Source organism: Asterias amurensis, chromosome 6, assembly GCF_032118995.1.
Source record: "Asterias amurensis chromosome 6, ASM3211899v1".
Lineage (NCBI taxonomy): Eukaryota > Metazoa > Echinodermata > Asteroidea > Forcipulatida > Asteriidae > Asterias > Asterias amurensis.
The window spans coordinates 7,121,263-7,135,798 of record NC_092653.1 but is presented as its reverse complement, the minus strand read 5'-3'; the positions used below and the strand labels follow the sequence as shown (position 1 = coordinate 7,135,798).

The 14,536-nt window shown below is 41.4% G+C and overlaps 1 protein-coding gene across 11 annotated transcripts in view; it reads left to right on the top strand.

Moving 5' to 3' along the window:
- The window catches only part of LOC139938325 (E1A-binding protein p400-like), a 65,312-nt gene that overhangs the window by 39,381 nt on the left and 11,395 nt on the right, over positions 1-14,536 (top strand). For 5 of the 11 annotated variants that reach the window (XM_071933771.1, XM_071933770.1, XM_071933768.1 and 2 more), the window contains exons 33-34: positions 698-781; positions 1,997-7,091. In XM_071933771.1, the coding sequence (XP_071789872.1) occupies positions 698-781; positions 1,997-5,995 (4,083 nt within the window). In that variant the 3' untranslated portion in view covers positions 5,996-7,091. Of the gene's footprint in view, positions 1-697; positions 782-1,996; positions 7,092-9,446; positions 9,480-10,736; positions 10,888-12,088; positions 12,355-13,603; positions 13,832-14,354; positions 14,495-14,536 lie in introns of those variants that run through there. The other 6 variants (XM_071933769.1, XM_071933772.1, XM_071933765.1 and 3 more) reach the window with 3 other exon arrangements.

Genomic DNA, 14,536 nt, shown 5'->3' with positions numbered 1-14,536 from the left:
AAACAAAGCTTTTAGAGTTCAGTGCTTTTTTTTCCTCAATAGCCTATCACATCCTTGTGCATAAATTATCAATCCTGTTTTGGGGGATTTTGCGATGATGACATGTGAGATTTTTCAGACTAGAGTCTCTGAGTCTAAAGACGGTGTTGAGACAGTCTCATATTTATCTGAGCTAATCGTTCAAGGCAACAGGACAATCAAATTTGTGTCCATCCAGAGATGTTCAGGATGGACTAGAAATCCTCGGATTCTTCATGTAAATACGATTACTTTTAGTATAAGAAAAATTTAATTCACGTAGGTGACCAATCTGTTGAATCCTCTGTAGAGAAAAACCCATTGTGGTCATTTCCACTTTTGCTGAACTAACTAAAGTTGCTCATCTGTTCCTGGCAAAAGTTTGCTTTCAATAGACCCTTTCCATGAAATATTTTAACTTGCACATCACGCTTGCGTATTGGTACCGGTTGGCAAAATGGGGACATCGCGCTCTTTTGACAGGGCTGGTGAGGTGTGAAATTTGTGGTTATAGTGCACAACTCTATGGCGTTTGTGTTTAGTGCACAACTCTATGGCGTTTGTCAACCAATAGCGTCTGTACGAATGCATGGATGTGATTAGCATATTTCATGGGAAGGGTCCACTGAAATTGTGGGTTAAATATTTATCATGTCTCTATGAAATTGTCCCTCTGTAGTTGACCAACATTGAGAAGTACGCCATGAAGTATCTGGAGTCTACGCTTGAACCGATTGCTATGGATGAGATGCTGGAAGCAGAGGTAGGTTGAGTTATCTTTTGGCAGTTATTGTTGGGTGCAGTCTTTGGTGTTACTTGTGTACAGTCTACGGTGCCATGCGAGTTGGAAACACTGTGTACAGAATCTGACATGTGAAGGGTTTTAGCTGATCTATTCATAATTGTCTAAAACAATTCATAGAGCCACTTATGGTTGGCTTGTGCGGGGCCATATGTGAGCTGAGTTGTGCGTTGGTTCTCTGCTGTGCCACGAGGGTTTTCCAGACTATCCGGTTTTCCTCCCTCAGGAAAAAATCAAACACTTTCGATCTTGGCTGTGCTCCGTGGTCATAATGGGTTGATGTGGCTGGCAGCTGAATGCGCCCTTGCATGCCTGCTTCTCGAACACGATGTAGCTGCGTCCTTCGCAATTCAGCTCTTAGCTGCGAGTAAGGATGATCAGCCCCCCCCCCCCAAATTATTAATTATTAATTATAAGCAGACAATTTTGTGCTAAGCAAAGATTAGTAGAATACCAGTAGCAAGATGGTACATGTGACATGGTATGTATCTTATATCATCACAAGAGCCTGGACTTACTGCAGGAATGATTTGTACACAGCCACATTGAAGAAAACTATACATTTTACTGAAAATGCTTATGTACAATTTGTATACTTCTTGATTTTTTGTGGATGTAATGATACAAAATGAAATCTTTTTCCCACATGACCAGTGTATGATCCTGCCTCCCGGGAAATGCCAAGGATTTGTAAATTCAATTTCTTTTGTAAACAAAGGGGTATATGAAAATTTTGTGGTGCAATTTATCGGCATTGTGATGACCTTAAGTTGAGGTCTCTGAATAATAATGTGAAGAGACGACAACTGTTTCTGATATGCCAACATTCACCTCAAATTGTTTTCATGTTTGATAGTCACACAACCTTACAAAAGGAAAAACAATAGTTAGAATTTTTTTTGTGGAAGAATAAAATTCTCAATTTAAAGTAAATCACAACTTTTTAATAATTTTTCCGAAGAATTTTGCGTACTATTTTCATTTTTTTTTCTCCAAAATTAATTTAAAAAAATTCCTGTTCTTTATTTAGAAAATTTAGTTTAACTGGAAACTTCTCTGCTAGTGTCTTTCTTGTTATTGCTAAATTTTCTTCACTCCCTTATACTTGAGCAAGTTATTTTAGAAAATATATTCAACACTGATTGTTTTGATCTTTTACCATTTTGTTGGTATTAGGAACAAGTAGAGTTGGCCAAGAAAGAGTGGGAACTGGAGCGCCTGCAAGCTCTGAAGGAGGCCGAGGAGAGAAAGGCTGAGCTCGAAGAGGACGAGATCTTTTTCACCTACACCAATGAGGAGTCTAAAAATAAGGTGCATAAGAGTAGATCTAAACAGGGTGGTGGTAATAAGTCTAAGAGTAATAGTCAAAAGAGCAGTAGGGCAAACAGTAGGTCCAATAGTAAAGAAAGAACCGCGCGACAATCCCAGACAGCACCGGGGCGCAGCACGCGGCGCAATCCAAAGGCAGATGCCATAGATGATTCTGGCCCTAGGTCCCCGGTGACGAGGTCGGTGGGTACAAAATCCCCACCTCCTATCCCTCCAACTGCATCACTCTCCCCTAAGTCCCCTCTGGCTCGGTTGGCCCCAGCAAAGTTGCCGTCTAAGAGGGCAGAGAAGACCCCCAAGTCCAAGAAGTCATCTGCGAAAGAGGGAGGTAAAGCCAAAGAGCCGAAGACGAGTAAGGCGCCGAAAAGGAAAGCAGAAGCTGCAGCTGCTGCTGTTGAGAATCAGCTCCAAGAGGTGATTGTAGATGGTGTAGAGCGAAGCTGCAACTCCCCAATGGATTTATCCTTGACGGGACCCTCTTCAAGACTACCCGTTTCCTCTCACTCCAGAGTTGTGTGTAACCCTCAAGGGGTGTTGATGAACGTCCATCCGTCGGGTGCCATGTCTCCTACAATAAATATTTCCGTTGCCCATTCATCTGTTGGGAATAATGACAGTGTCCAGCCGCTGAACTTATCTCCTCGAGGGAATCAACCACTGCTTCTTAGACAGGCTGACTTGCCTCCAGTCCCTGATTTGGTGTCTCGCCTTGCAGCCGACGTTCATTCCTCACATCTCCAGACACCAAAGCTTCCTGCTGTTCCTCTGTTAATACCTGGACATCCTATGTCGTCTATTTATTCCACGACGTCTCCACCCCCAAATCCAACGAACCAAATAACATCCGTTGTTCAAAGCAACTTGGAGGCTCTTCGTAAGCAGCATCCGTCTTTATCATCAGCCAGTCTAAGACCCCTAACCACAGCTCAACTTCTGGCCCTGAACAGAGCGCAACCAAACGTAGCTCCCAGACATCTGTTGCAGCAAGGCATTCAAGGGGTGTCATCTCCAAGACCAAGAATGCCAAACCAATCCCAAACTCTACCTAACCCACCTCCCCTACAGTCAACGCAATTTCAGAGGCATCCGCAGCCCATCTCAACACAGGCAGCACTGCTTCAGCAACACTATCAGCTGAAGGGTCAGTCACGGCCCCAAGTGGCATCCCATATGCAAAACTTACAGTCTCAGTACTACCAAAACGAACAGACTCTGTTGAAGTTACAAAGTGGTTCGCAAGCATCATTACAGCAGGGTTCACCTAACCAAACTCAAAGTCAGTCCCAGATGCCGATCCTAGCAAGACTGCAGATGCTGACCCGGCCAGGCCTCGGTCCTCAATCACAACAACCTGCACTTCGCCTTTCCTTGGCCACACATCCAACTCAAGGTCAGGGTTTGGTGCATCAACAGCCCCTTGGATCAGCTCAGCTGCTGGGTGCACAAGGCCAACCTAGACAGAAGGGTCAGCCGATACTGGCACGATTTGAGTTGTTGCCAGCAGGCCCATCCCAACCACGCAACAGATTCAACACCCAGGTCATACCCCAGTTACAGCTACACACTGTCCCTCACAGACATCCAGCTCAGCCACAGCTTCCAGTGCACAGACATCCACTACGTGCACCAACGATTAACGCCCAAGCTCTGTTACAGTTGCAGTCTCTGAAGCAAGCTGTTCGGCAGACTGCTGGAAAGCCACAAACCATAGCACAAGCCTTGGCCAAGAGTGTCTCCGTTCCCAGAGCATCGGCTCCTTCCCAAGTGATAGGATCTCTTGTCCCTTCACAGCCAACCAGAGCACAAGTGGCTTCAACAGTTGGCAATCAACCACAAGTATCAAGACAAATACCACAGACAGTTACGTCACAACCACAAGTTTCTGGATCAGGCATTTTGCGACCTCCTGTTCCGGGATCGTTAGTAGCCCATCACCCGCAATCGGCTGGATCACACATTTCCCTTCCACCTCGTGTTGTACATACAAGTCTATCACCCTCACAAAGGTTCAATGCCCCATCCCAGCCTATTGGGCATTCTTCCTCCGAGATTCCTTTCACAGTCTCCTTGTCACCAAAACTACAGATGCCAATACTGTCCCAGGCTGCCGTCAGGCCCCCTCCCACAACAGTATCAGAGCCACTTGTTGAACATAAAGAGATTCGACCGATACCACTATTAGAGCTGGCTCACGATGTGTCTCATAGATTGGTAGTCGATAAACCCTCGGATCAAGTCGAGCCACAGATTGCAATGGATGTTCAACGTTCTGAAACTGCTGTTCGAGCCTTGGTAGCTGGGAAGGTGCGCATTGACGCTGCAGGTGTTCCAAGGGAAGCAAACCCTGTGCTTAGTCTCAATGCCCAGCCTGTTCAACAGGAGAAAACACCGGTCCGATTACCCAGTCAGTCTTTATCAGAGCAAATGTCTCCTGAAATGCAGGTGGAATTGCTTCTAAATCTTCAGACCACGAGTGTGATTAAGACACAGGCAGGAGGAGCCCACACACTATCACAGGTGTCGCCACAGGCTCCGATACTACAAGCTGAATCCAAATTCCATGGACATACTGAGCCAATGCAAATACAAGTCACATCTAACCCGGAATCAGAAAAAAATGCTTTGGAAGATCTTAAACTTATTTTAGAAAAAGGGACTACACCTTCAACCCAAACTGAGATTCCCAAGCCATTCTTAGGAGAACAAGCACCAAATGAGTCGTCCATACCATTGATCTATTCCAGTCCCCAGTCCTACCCAACCAAGCGTTCCCCAAATCCAACACATTCGCCTCCTTCCACGCAATCCTCCCCTAACACTCAGTCTCCACCTCTGCCTGCTCTTTCCGATTCTCCTGAGCCACTGGATCTTTCACCAACACTTCAACAAAAGAACTCTCTAGTCACGACGAACCAAGGACTACACTTGGATCCAGTGAACACGACAGCAGAGTCGATACCACTGGTTAACTCGGCACCCAAATCAGAAAACAATGGACAACGCAACTTGTTTGAAAATCTCCAAAGCCCATTGCTTGCTGCTCCCGAGTATAAAACACCACAAGCAGTGATGGTGGAACGAAGTATCAATGATGTATTGACAAATACCAACCAGCCACAGGGCAATACTAGCTCTGAATATTCTGCACAGAGCTCCACTAAACCAGGCAGTAGTAGTCCCGAACAGCGCAACATCTTCAAGTTGTTCTCTTCCATGATGAAATCACCGGGTCCAAAATCAACGAGTCCCACAGCATCCCCACCATCTGAACCCTTACCATCCAATGTCTTGGTACCATCATCACCAACTGCTTTGGATCTGGCCATCTCAAAATCATTAACCATCCCAAGCCAAACGCCTGAAAACTCCAAGAGTAACTCTAACCTGGTTGTTGTACCTGCTGCCACCGACGGTCCAGTCCAGCCACTAACCCCTGTTGAGAATTACACTGATGCCTCTAGCTCAGACGGGGCTACATCAGAAAGTACAAAGGTCCCCACCCCTCAGCAGCTCGCAAAGACCGCCCTCAAGCAAAAACTTGCCAAAATACATCAGCTCCCTGTAGTAGATAAAACCGCAGGCCCTCGAACCCGCGCAAAAAGCGGCGCTGAGCTAGCGGATAGTTTGATACGGACTCGATCTCGAGGCCGGCACCACTCGGCCAGCCCTTCATTATCTGTTCGAGATTTAATCAACTTATCAAGGGGTAGTTCTAGGAGCAGTTCAAGGGCGAATTCAAGGGATGTCTCCCCCGCTAGGGGAGGAGGAACTCCCAGTCAAACTGATAACACTCCCAAAGTTAAGCGAGGTAGGGGGCGCCCTCGTAAACATCCGGTACCCAGTTGACATTAAGGTCGATATTTTTAGGTTATTTATTTAAAGTGACAAAAGGCATGCAGGGAAGCTGGATTTCAATCTGTGTAAAAATGTTTGTATGAAAGGGGGGAAGGAGATATATAACTGAGAAGTGGATGTTTGGGTATTGATGTTAACGAATCAAGAATCACATGCATTTCTTTGTGTTGAAATTGATTCTGTGTTGAAAAAGCTCTTTATCTAGCGTTGTTTTTTTGACACTTTGAAAGCTATTTTCCCTGATATCGTAATGTACTAAAGGATAACCGTTGGTGTTTAGATGTAAAGAAAAAGGAGTATTTGTCAAAAGAAAGTAAACTGCGTTATAAAAAAAATAGACAGTCTGACCGTTACAAATGTTTGGAATAATGCAGTCAATTCAACCATTCAATCAAGGAATAGCTTAACATTTTTATTTCTGGTCTTTTGATAGCTTGTTTTATACCTAAAAGTATTCAGTTGGCTGGCATTCATGGCAAAAAAATGCTTAAAATTTTGCACTAGTTGTTTTGATTTGTTCTTTATATCAGGGACCATGAACATAACAAATGTAAGTGGTCATAATGTCTCTTTATTATGCTCTTTGGGTGACAAAGTAGACACGATTGTCCAGACAGTTTTGATCCCCAAAAAAGATCTGGGGTTCATGACAGATTTGGGTGGGTTTTTATTACCCGTAGAAAGACCAAGCTCAAAAAAAGGGTTACCCTATGAAAAAAATGTGTTGAAAACTAACAGGCAAAGCTGTATTGATAACGAAGACTGCTCAAAAGATTCTGTAGTGATTAGGTTTTTAAAATGTATTATGAAATCACTATACAGTCTCGAATATTGATATCTAGAGGTATTCTGCAGTAAATCGTGCCCGACATCCCATTCTGAGTTGACTCTTATAGAAATCTTAAAACTTTATTAATTTGAAGGATTATTTAAACCTTAAAAAAAGCCAAAAAATGTTTATTCTGCATAATGTGTTCCCAGTATTTTTGTATTGATATAGCGAGACGGAAGAAGAGAAAAATGGGATTAATAAAAACAACAAATATAAAGCTTGAGAAGATAAAAACTAAAGAAAACTGTTTGTGTCTTTACTTCTGTTGGTTTTTTTAATGCTCTGAGTTCGGCCAGGCTTGGTAGTGGAATGGTATTAATGAGAAAGTTACACCAAATTTCTTGCCAAACAAAGAAGGTTACAATATCTCTTTATCAGTCCCAGAAAGTACACGTTGATTTCAGACAAAACTGTAAACACAATTTGTTGTGAACTTTACTGTTGTTTTTAAAAACGCTTGGCTCTGCCAAGTTTTTCGCAATACAATGGTCGCCTTCTAATTTTACATCTGTCCTGGCCCATACACTATCTCTCTCCAATTTGATGGTATAAAAAGTTCAGTGGATGTGGTTTGGCTGGTAACAATAAAAGATCCAGAAATGCCAAATGCGCATGTCACTTGAATCAATCTCTTCACTATAATTCTTATTACGTTTTCTGGCTTATTTTTCTGAGGAAATCAAATTTATATTGCCTGTGCCAATCTGAGCTAAAAACCATTGGAGGTGGAGATACAAACGGTGGGCCAGGGGCGGTTTGGTTTAGTGGGCATTGATTGATACGATTCCAGATTACAAAGCTTTGAGACGATGTCTTGATAACTGCATGTACCTTTAAAGAGTTCAGGTACTTTTTTTAGGACTCAAAACACAATGTCAACAGATTTACAATAACTTGCACAGTTTGAAGATGATGATGGTAGAAAGCGTACCTTAACAATTTACTTGCTGAGGTGCTGTGCATTGAGTAAAACAATGTCACAAAAATAATTTTCGTCTCAGTTTTAGCATGTAAAACATATTTACCAGCTATGGTATTTTACCATAAATGTTAGTAAGTTTTTACATGCGAAAATAATTTTTGTCTGACTGAGATGAAAATTATTTGTGTAAATTGTTTTACCCATTTATTAAAAAAATACAGCACCTCAGCAAGTAATATTTTAAGGGAAGCTTTCTACCATCATTATCTTCAAACTGTGTAAGTTTAATGTAAATCTGGGGACATTGTGTTTTGTGTAAAAAGTACCCAAACCCTTTAAAACATTTACAGAAGTTGTCAGATTTTTTGTTTTATTTTTTCTATTTTTTCCCCTCGCACTCTTTGCTTCTTGTGAACAATTTTCCTTGACCATCTCACACAAATTGCACAATCAGAGCATGAGCTATGAAAGGATTGCTCTCTTTTATAAATGGTGCTTAACAAGTTTCAAGACATGCTGATACAAAAGATAAGTCACTACAGTGGTAACTAATACTTCTAGAGCAAACGTTCAAAATCAACCTAATGCAAGGTTTCAAATGCAGACTTCTAGAAGAATGTTGGTGGTTAATTTCATAACAAGTTTATGCAAGAATTTGTTTTGTTTTAGGTAAAAAACCAGCTTGTGTAATAATCCATTAGAGACAGTTTCAGTGAAGATTTTATGTTTTCAAAATTATCTTTATGGCCAAGTCCTTTCTTCTCAAACACAGACGATGAGTCAAAGTGTAAAATTAATGAGAAATTGATGAGTTGACTCTTACTCTAAAAACAAAATAGTATTCCATCTAGAACGATATATACTGTAATCAGACACAAAAAGAAAACCAAAGATCTTTCCTTTGATGTAAATTTTTAAGGAAAAACATTTTGTACATCAAAAACAGCTTTTGAACACAAAAAGGGGGAATCAATGTTATATTTAAGTTCTAGACACGCAAAGGAAACAAAGTCGCATTTCCTTTCTTTAAAAGACCATGTATCTGCCAAAATCCTTCCTGGAAAAATCTTTCTCAGTCATCAGAACATTTTCACATTAAAGTAGGTTTTCAAGGAAAATACCCTTAAATAAGACTGAAGTGATTTTACCACGGTCTATGGCAAAGGTATTCAGTCAATTACCAACCCCTCTTATTTTACAATCTTATTTTGGGCTAATTGCTTGGAGATCACCAGCAACGGTGGCAACGGAAGATTGTAAATCAAAGAATGTGCTAATTTAAAGAAAAATACAAATGGATCCAAATACAATCAGCAAAAAAGGTGAAATGAATCAGCAGTGACCAGTTAAAACTGCTTGGTATCCTCCAAAACACTTAAGAGTTGCAAGCAAATAGGCGCAATTTCAGTGTAAGTGATAAAATAAAGAAACCCCCAATTATTTCTGCGTTCTTAACAAGCTTTCATCTGAAGAACATTTGTTTCATTCAAATTTTTTGCCTGTAACAAGACGGACAAAATAGTGTTCCAAATCCCCCTTCCAATAAATTGATTGTTTCTATGAGGATTACAACAGAGACGGAAGTTTGCCACTACTAATCTTTGAGTCGAAATCCCGCCTCTTTTCCTGACCTGCAGTTTCTTCAATGTCAAATTATTGCAAGTTCCTTGTTTATTCTCTCCATCTAGGTGTACATATCCAACACAAATGAGACCATGCCGGTAAGTACAACAGAAGTTTATTCGATGTATAGACCTGGGCCCAAATTCATGGCTGCTTACCGTAGAATCGGCGCTTGCCGAAGCAGGGAATTGTATGCCTACTGCAAGCATATTTCATGGGTTAGCGGGGAAGTTTGCCTTGTGCATACTCCACAATACTAGGCATTCTTTGCTTACAGAGTTAGCCAAGAAATGATAATCGTAAGTGCAGAATTTGGCGGTAAGCAGAGCCATGAAGTTAGGCTGTATTATTATCGTGCAGAGGCCATCATGATTTGGAAGGACAAATAGTCTGGTTCCCTTCTGGTGCAATGAATGTTATGTAGCAAAAACTTTGGACATGTAACAGATACGCACGCTGTGATGACCTATCATCAGGATTAGCTTGTATTTGTAGAGATAAGGTAATAGTTAACAATGAGTTGTCAACCACCAGGGCCCAATTTCATGGCGCTGCTTAACGGTAAGCAAATTTGCGTGCTTACTGTAGCAGAAAAATTTGCTAAGGCCTTAGCGTATTTTACAGGTTAGCAGAAAAGTTGGGCGGCCACATGCGTTTTTACCGTGGATTTGCATTGTGACGTCATTTATTTTCGTGCGGTGTTTCGTGTGCTTACGGTTAGCAGCGTTATGCAATAAAAATCGCACAGTAAGCACAAAATCGGCCGCTAAGCAGCGCTATGTAATTGGGCCTAGTCCTTTTCAAAACCAACTCTGCTCAACAGAGATTTACACATGGTGCTATTACCTGAAAGTATTGGTAATATTCAATGGTAATATTTTGACAGGGTAATTAAATCCACTTGAAGTTCTCGTACATGATTGGCATGTATGCAGGGTATATAATAAGCACCTCCCATTGACCGAGTACTGATGTGGGCTCCACCCACAACCCCTCAGGATGAGAATGGTGTGTACGTGGATTACTCAACCAGTTATAGTATTCCCTCATTAATATGTAAGAATCTGGGTGTTTAAGAAGCACTTATAGCTCAACCAATAGACTGATCCAGTAGGTTCTGCCCACGACGCACGTGTGAGCAAGAACCTGGGCTCTCCAATGCCTTTCTGCTCAACTCTGCCTGCGCACGCCAAGCATACGCGCAGGCATGTCGGACCTTAGTGTCGGACCTTCGTTGTGTTGTGATTGGTCAATACGCAATGGGGCGGAGCTTAATGGATTGGTCTATTAGAGAATAGTACTCTCTCATGAATATGTATATAACAAGCACCTCCCACTTCATTTGATTGGTACAGATGTGGGCTCCACCTACACCGCCTCAGGATGAGAATGATGTGTATGTGGATTACTCGGCCAGCCTCATGTACGAGTCTTCCATCATGATGGAATCTCAACTACCTCAGGTCTACGTCAAGAAGGAACACAAGAAGGCCAAGGTGGATCAAGGTAGGGTGTTCTTCAGTTAAACCTTCTTTAAAGGCAGTGGACACTATTGGTAATAACTCAAAATAATTATTAGAATAAAACCTTATTTGTTGATAGTATAAAACACCGTGAGAAATGGCTCCCTCTGAAGTAACATAGTTTTCGAGAAAGAAGTAATTTTCTATGAATTTGATTTCGAGACCTCAGATTTAGAATTTGAGGTGTCGAAGTCAAGCATCTGAAAGCACACAACTTCGTGTGACAAGGGTGTTTTTTCTTTCATTATTATCTCGCAACTTCGACGACCAATTGAGCTCAAATTTTCACAGGATTGTTATTTTACGATATGTTGAGATACACCAAGAGAGAAGACTGGTCTTTGACAATTACCAATAGTGTCCACTGTCTTCAACCTGTTAGTGCTTACGCACAATTGACCATAATTTGTACCGCTTCAGAGCGCTTTCTACAGTGAATATCCTCGCCTCACAGTGTCAGTTTTATCTTTCAATATTTCAACTGCCTGTATGTTCGTATATTTTATCAATGGCTAAATAAATAATTTAAATAACACTGAAAGCAAAACCAGTTTGTTTTACTTGTCTTGCATCACATAAATTTGGTTAACATACTTTCTTACGCGGTAAAAAATACTGCAAAATAAGTCACTACTCCTTGAATGGGGCAGGTTCACATGATTATCCACTGTTCATAGAAATCCTTACATAAATGATTATTTCCAAGTCTTCAACAAGTTTGCTTTATCCTGTAGAGAATGAAATTACCCTTTGATTGATTTGCAAAGTGGATTTGTTCGTTTTACTAAAATCAAAGCTTAGAGGTTCGGATCATAAAGACGGATCAACAGGAATAAAACAAAATTGTTTTTGTACAAGGAATACAAGTGTTATGTAGATGGTTGTACACTGAAGTTTGGAAAATTTATTATTTATTATTGTCTCATCTTTAAGATGGCAAGGTCTTTCATTTTGCAAAGAGCCATTTCCTTTAAATCTATGGGCAACTTTTGAAGGGTGCCTAGACAAGACAGCAAACCGTGTCTCCCAAATTAGTAATGACTCAAACAGGAGTAAAGGTATAACGAAAGATGTTGTTATCAAATTCTTCTATAAAATTTACAAAAAGAACACGTGGTAGATCACATATATAGGTAAAGTTTTAGTATGTTTTATTTGTATAACTCTGTTTTCCCCCATAACAGGTGTTCGTAAGATCAAACCGCACACAAAGACAGGTGAGACACCACACCACACGGCTCACATAATGACCCCGCCCCAGTCACTCTTCAATCGTCCCTCAGCCGCCCTCCTGCGCATGCGTCGTGAGGCCAAGCAGCAGAAGCTCCGTGCCATGGCAGGCAAGCCGGTGGTCAAGCCTCTACCCATTGTTCACCGGACGACCGCTACGGACACTAAGACCGCTGACCGTCATGAATGGTTGATCAACGAGGACTGGGCTTTGTTACAGGTAAAGAGAAAGCATGGTTTGACCTTGAATTATTTTGTTAACTATTTGGTTGAGGGATAGACTGGTCCAGTAGGCTCCGCCCATGACGCACGTGTGAGCAAGAACACGTGGGGCTCTCCAATGCCTTTTTTTCACAACTCTGCCGCGGGCGCCAAGATACGCGCACGCATGTCTGACCTTATTTGTCGGACCTTCGTTGCGTTGTGATTGGTCAATACGCAATGGGGCGAAGCTTAGTGGATCAGTTTATGGAGGTGGCGAACGGGGGCTGGCTGGTGCCAAGTCCTAATAGTGTGTAATAATAGTGCAAAAAGAATGGAAGAAAAACTCCTTTTGAATAGTACCAACATACTAGCGTATAGGGAAGGTATACATTTGGTCATCACTCTTAAAGCCATTGGACCCTTTCGGTACAGAAAAAAAAAAAAAGTTCACAGATTTACAAATAACTTACAGGGTTTACAGAAGGTAATGGTGAAAGACTTCTCTTGAAATATTAGTCCATGAAATGCTTTACTTTTTGAGAAAACGGTAAAACAATATAAATTCTCGTTAACGAGAATTACTGATTTGTTATAAACACATGTCATGACACGGCGAAACGCGCGAAAACAGGAGTCGGTTTTCCCGTTATTTTCTCCCGGCTCCGATGTCCGATTGAGCCTAAATTTCCACAGGATTGTTATTTTATATATAAGTTGTGATACACGAAGTGTGGGATTTGGACAATACTGTTTACCGAAAGTGTATAATGGCTTTAAAACTAATGGCAATAATACTAACTTGGTTAGAAGTATATACAGCATCTTTAGATTGTATAAAGCTTTTTTAGAATAAAATTGCTTCGAAGTAATGTGGTTATTTGAATCTGAATCTTGTGGTGAATTCGCCAGCATGTCATTTCTCAGGATTTTTCCTGATTTCAGGATTTTCTCAAAACCTTTTTGAGCCTTCAATGTTTCTTGAAAGAAGTAGAGCAATTATCACAGGGAAAAAGAGATGGTCCCGGTGCATCTAGACCTGGAGTGTTGTATTTCTAGGGATGCCCAGAGTCTGTAAACCCCCTGAATTGTAACATCTAGGAGGTTCTGGGTCGAGAAGTAGGGGGAACCTAGGCCTGCAAGGAATATTCATGAATTTTCACATGCATTAAATCTCACCCCTGCTGTTAAGGCACACATTCTGAAATGATCAAGTAATCTTCATGAGAAATTCAATAGCCTTCCACATCTTCTTCCTCGTCTCTTAGGCCGTCCAAGCCCTTCAAGAGCTCCCTCTCACCCTCCAAGCTGTCGTACCCGGTCATGTGATCAACTGGGATCTTGTCAGCGACATCGTCAACGGTTGCTGTCGTATCTATCGGTCCCCGAAACAATGTCGCCATCGCTACGAGACGGTGATCATCCCTAGGGAAGAAGGCAAGATCCTGTACGACACCAACCCTAAGAAACAGAAGAAATCCAAGGGGATATACAGGGTGAGTATTGACTCCATGGTGGAATCCATCATGGTGAATTGTTTTTTCTTTTTTCGGTTTAAAAACACAAAACATGGTCGGTAGTATTACAAAGTAATCAAAATCAAGTATTGAGTATTATAAAGACGACCAAATAGCAAGATATAAGAAATAATCCAAAAAATACAATAAGAAGTAAAAGACAGTGCAAGTCTTGCGCGTATTCAAACATTTTGGGGACCACTTTGGTCCCACATACGTTTCTTTAAAATGTGTGAAAGAAACAAACACAAACTTTAACGGGTCACAGGCTATTCTGGAGAAATAGATACCTTGAATAGTCAGTAGTGTGCCTGGCAAAAGGTCATAGGTCAAAAAGATGGATTATTTTTCTGCTGTACAAAAAACAATGTGTGAAAGTCAAATGATAAGATGTATTGATAGGGCTCTGCCCATTGTAGTGAGGATGGCGTGAAGCTTGATTAATATGTTGCCACCACTGTTGGTCACAAGCTATAAGAATATTTGTTCATGCCCTCCCCAGCAGACGAAGAACAATCGACCGATGAAGACCAGCCAGCTTCATACCCAGGACGGCAACGCGTCTCACACCAACTTCTACTCTGACAAGTTTGAACTGATCAAGACAGTGATAGGAAAGAGACAGCCTTACCTCAAGCAAGTGTGAGTATGAAAGTTACAATTTGTCTGGAAGAATAATAATAA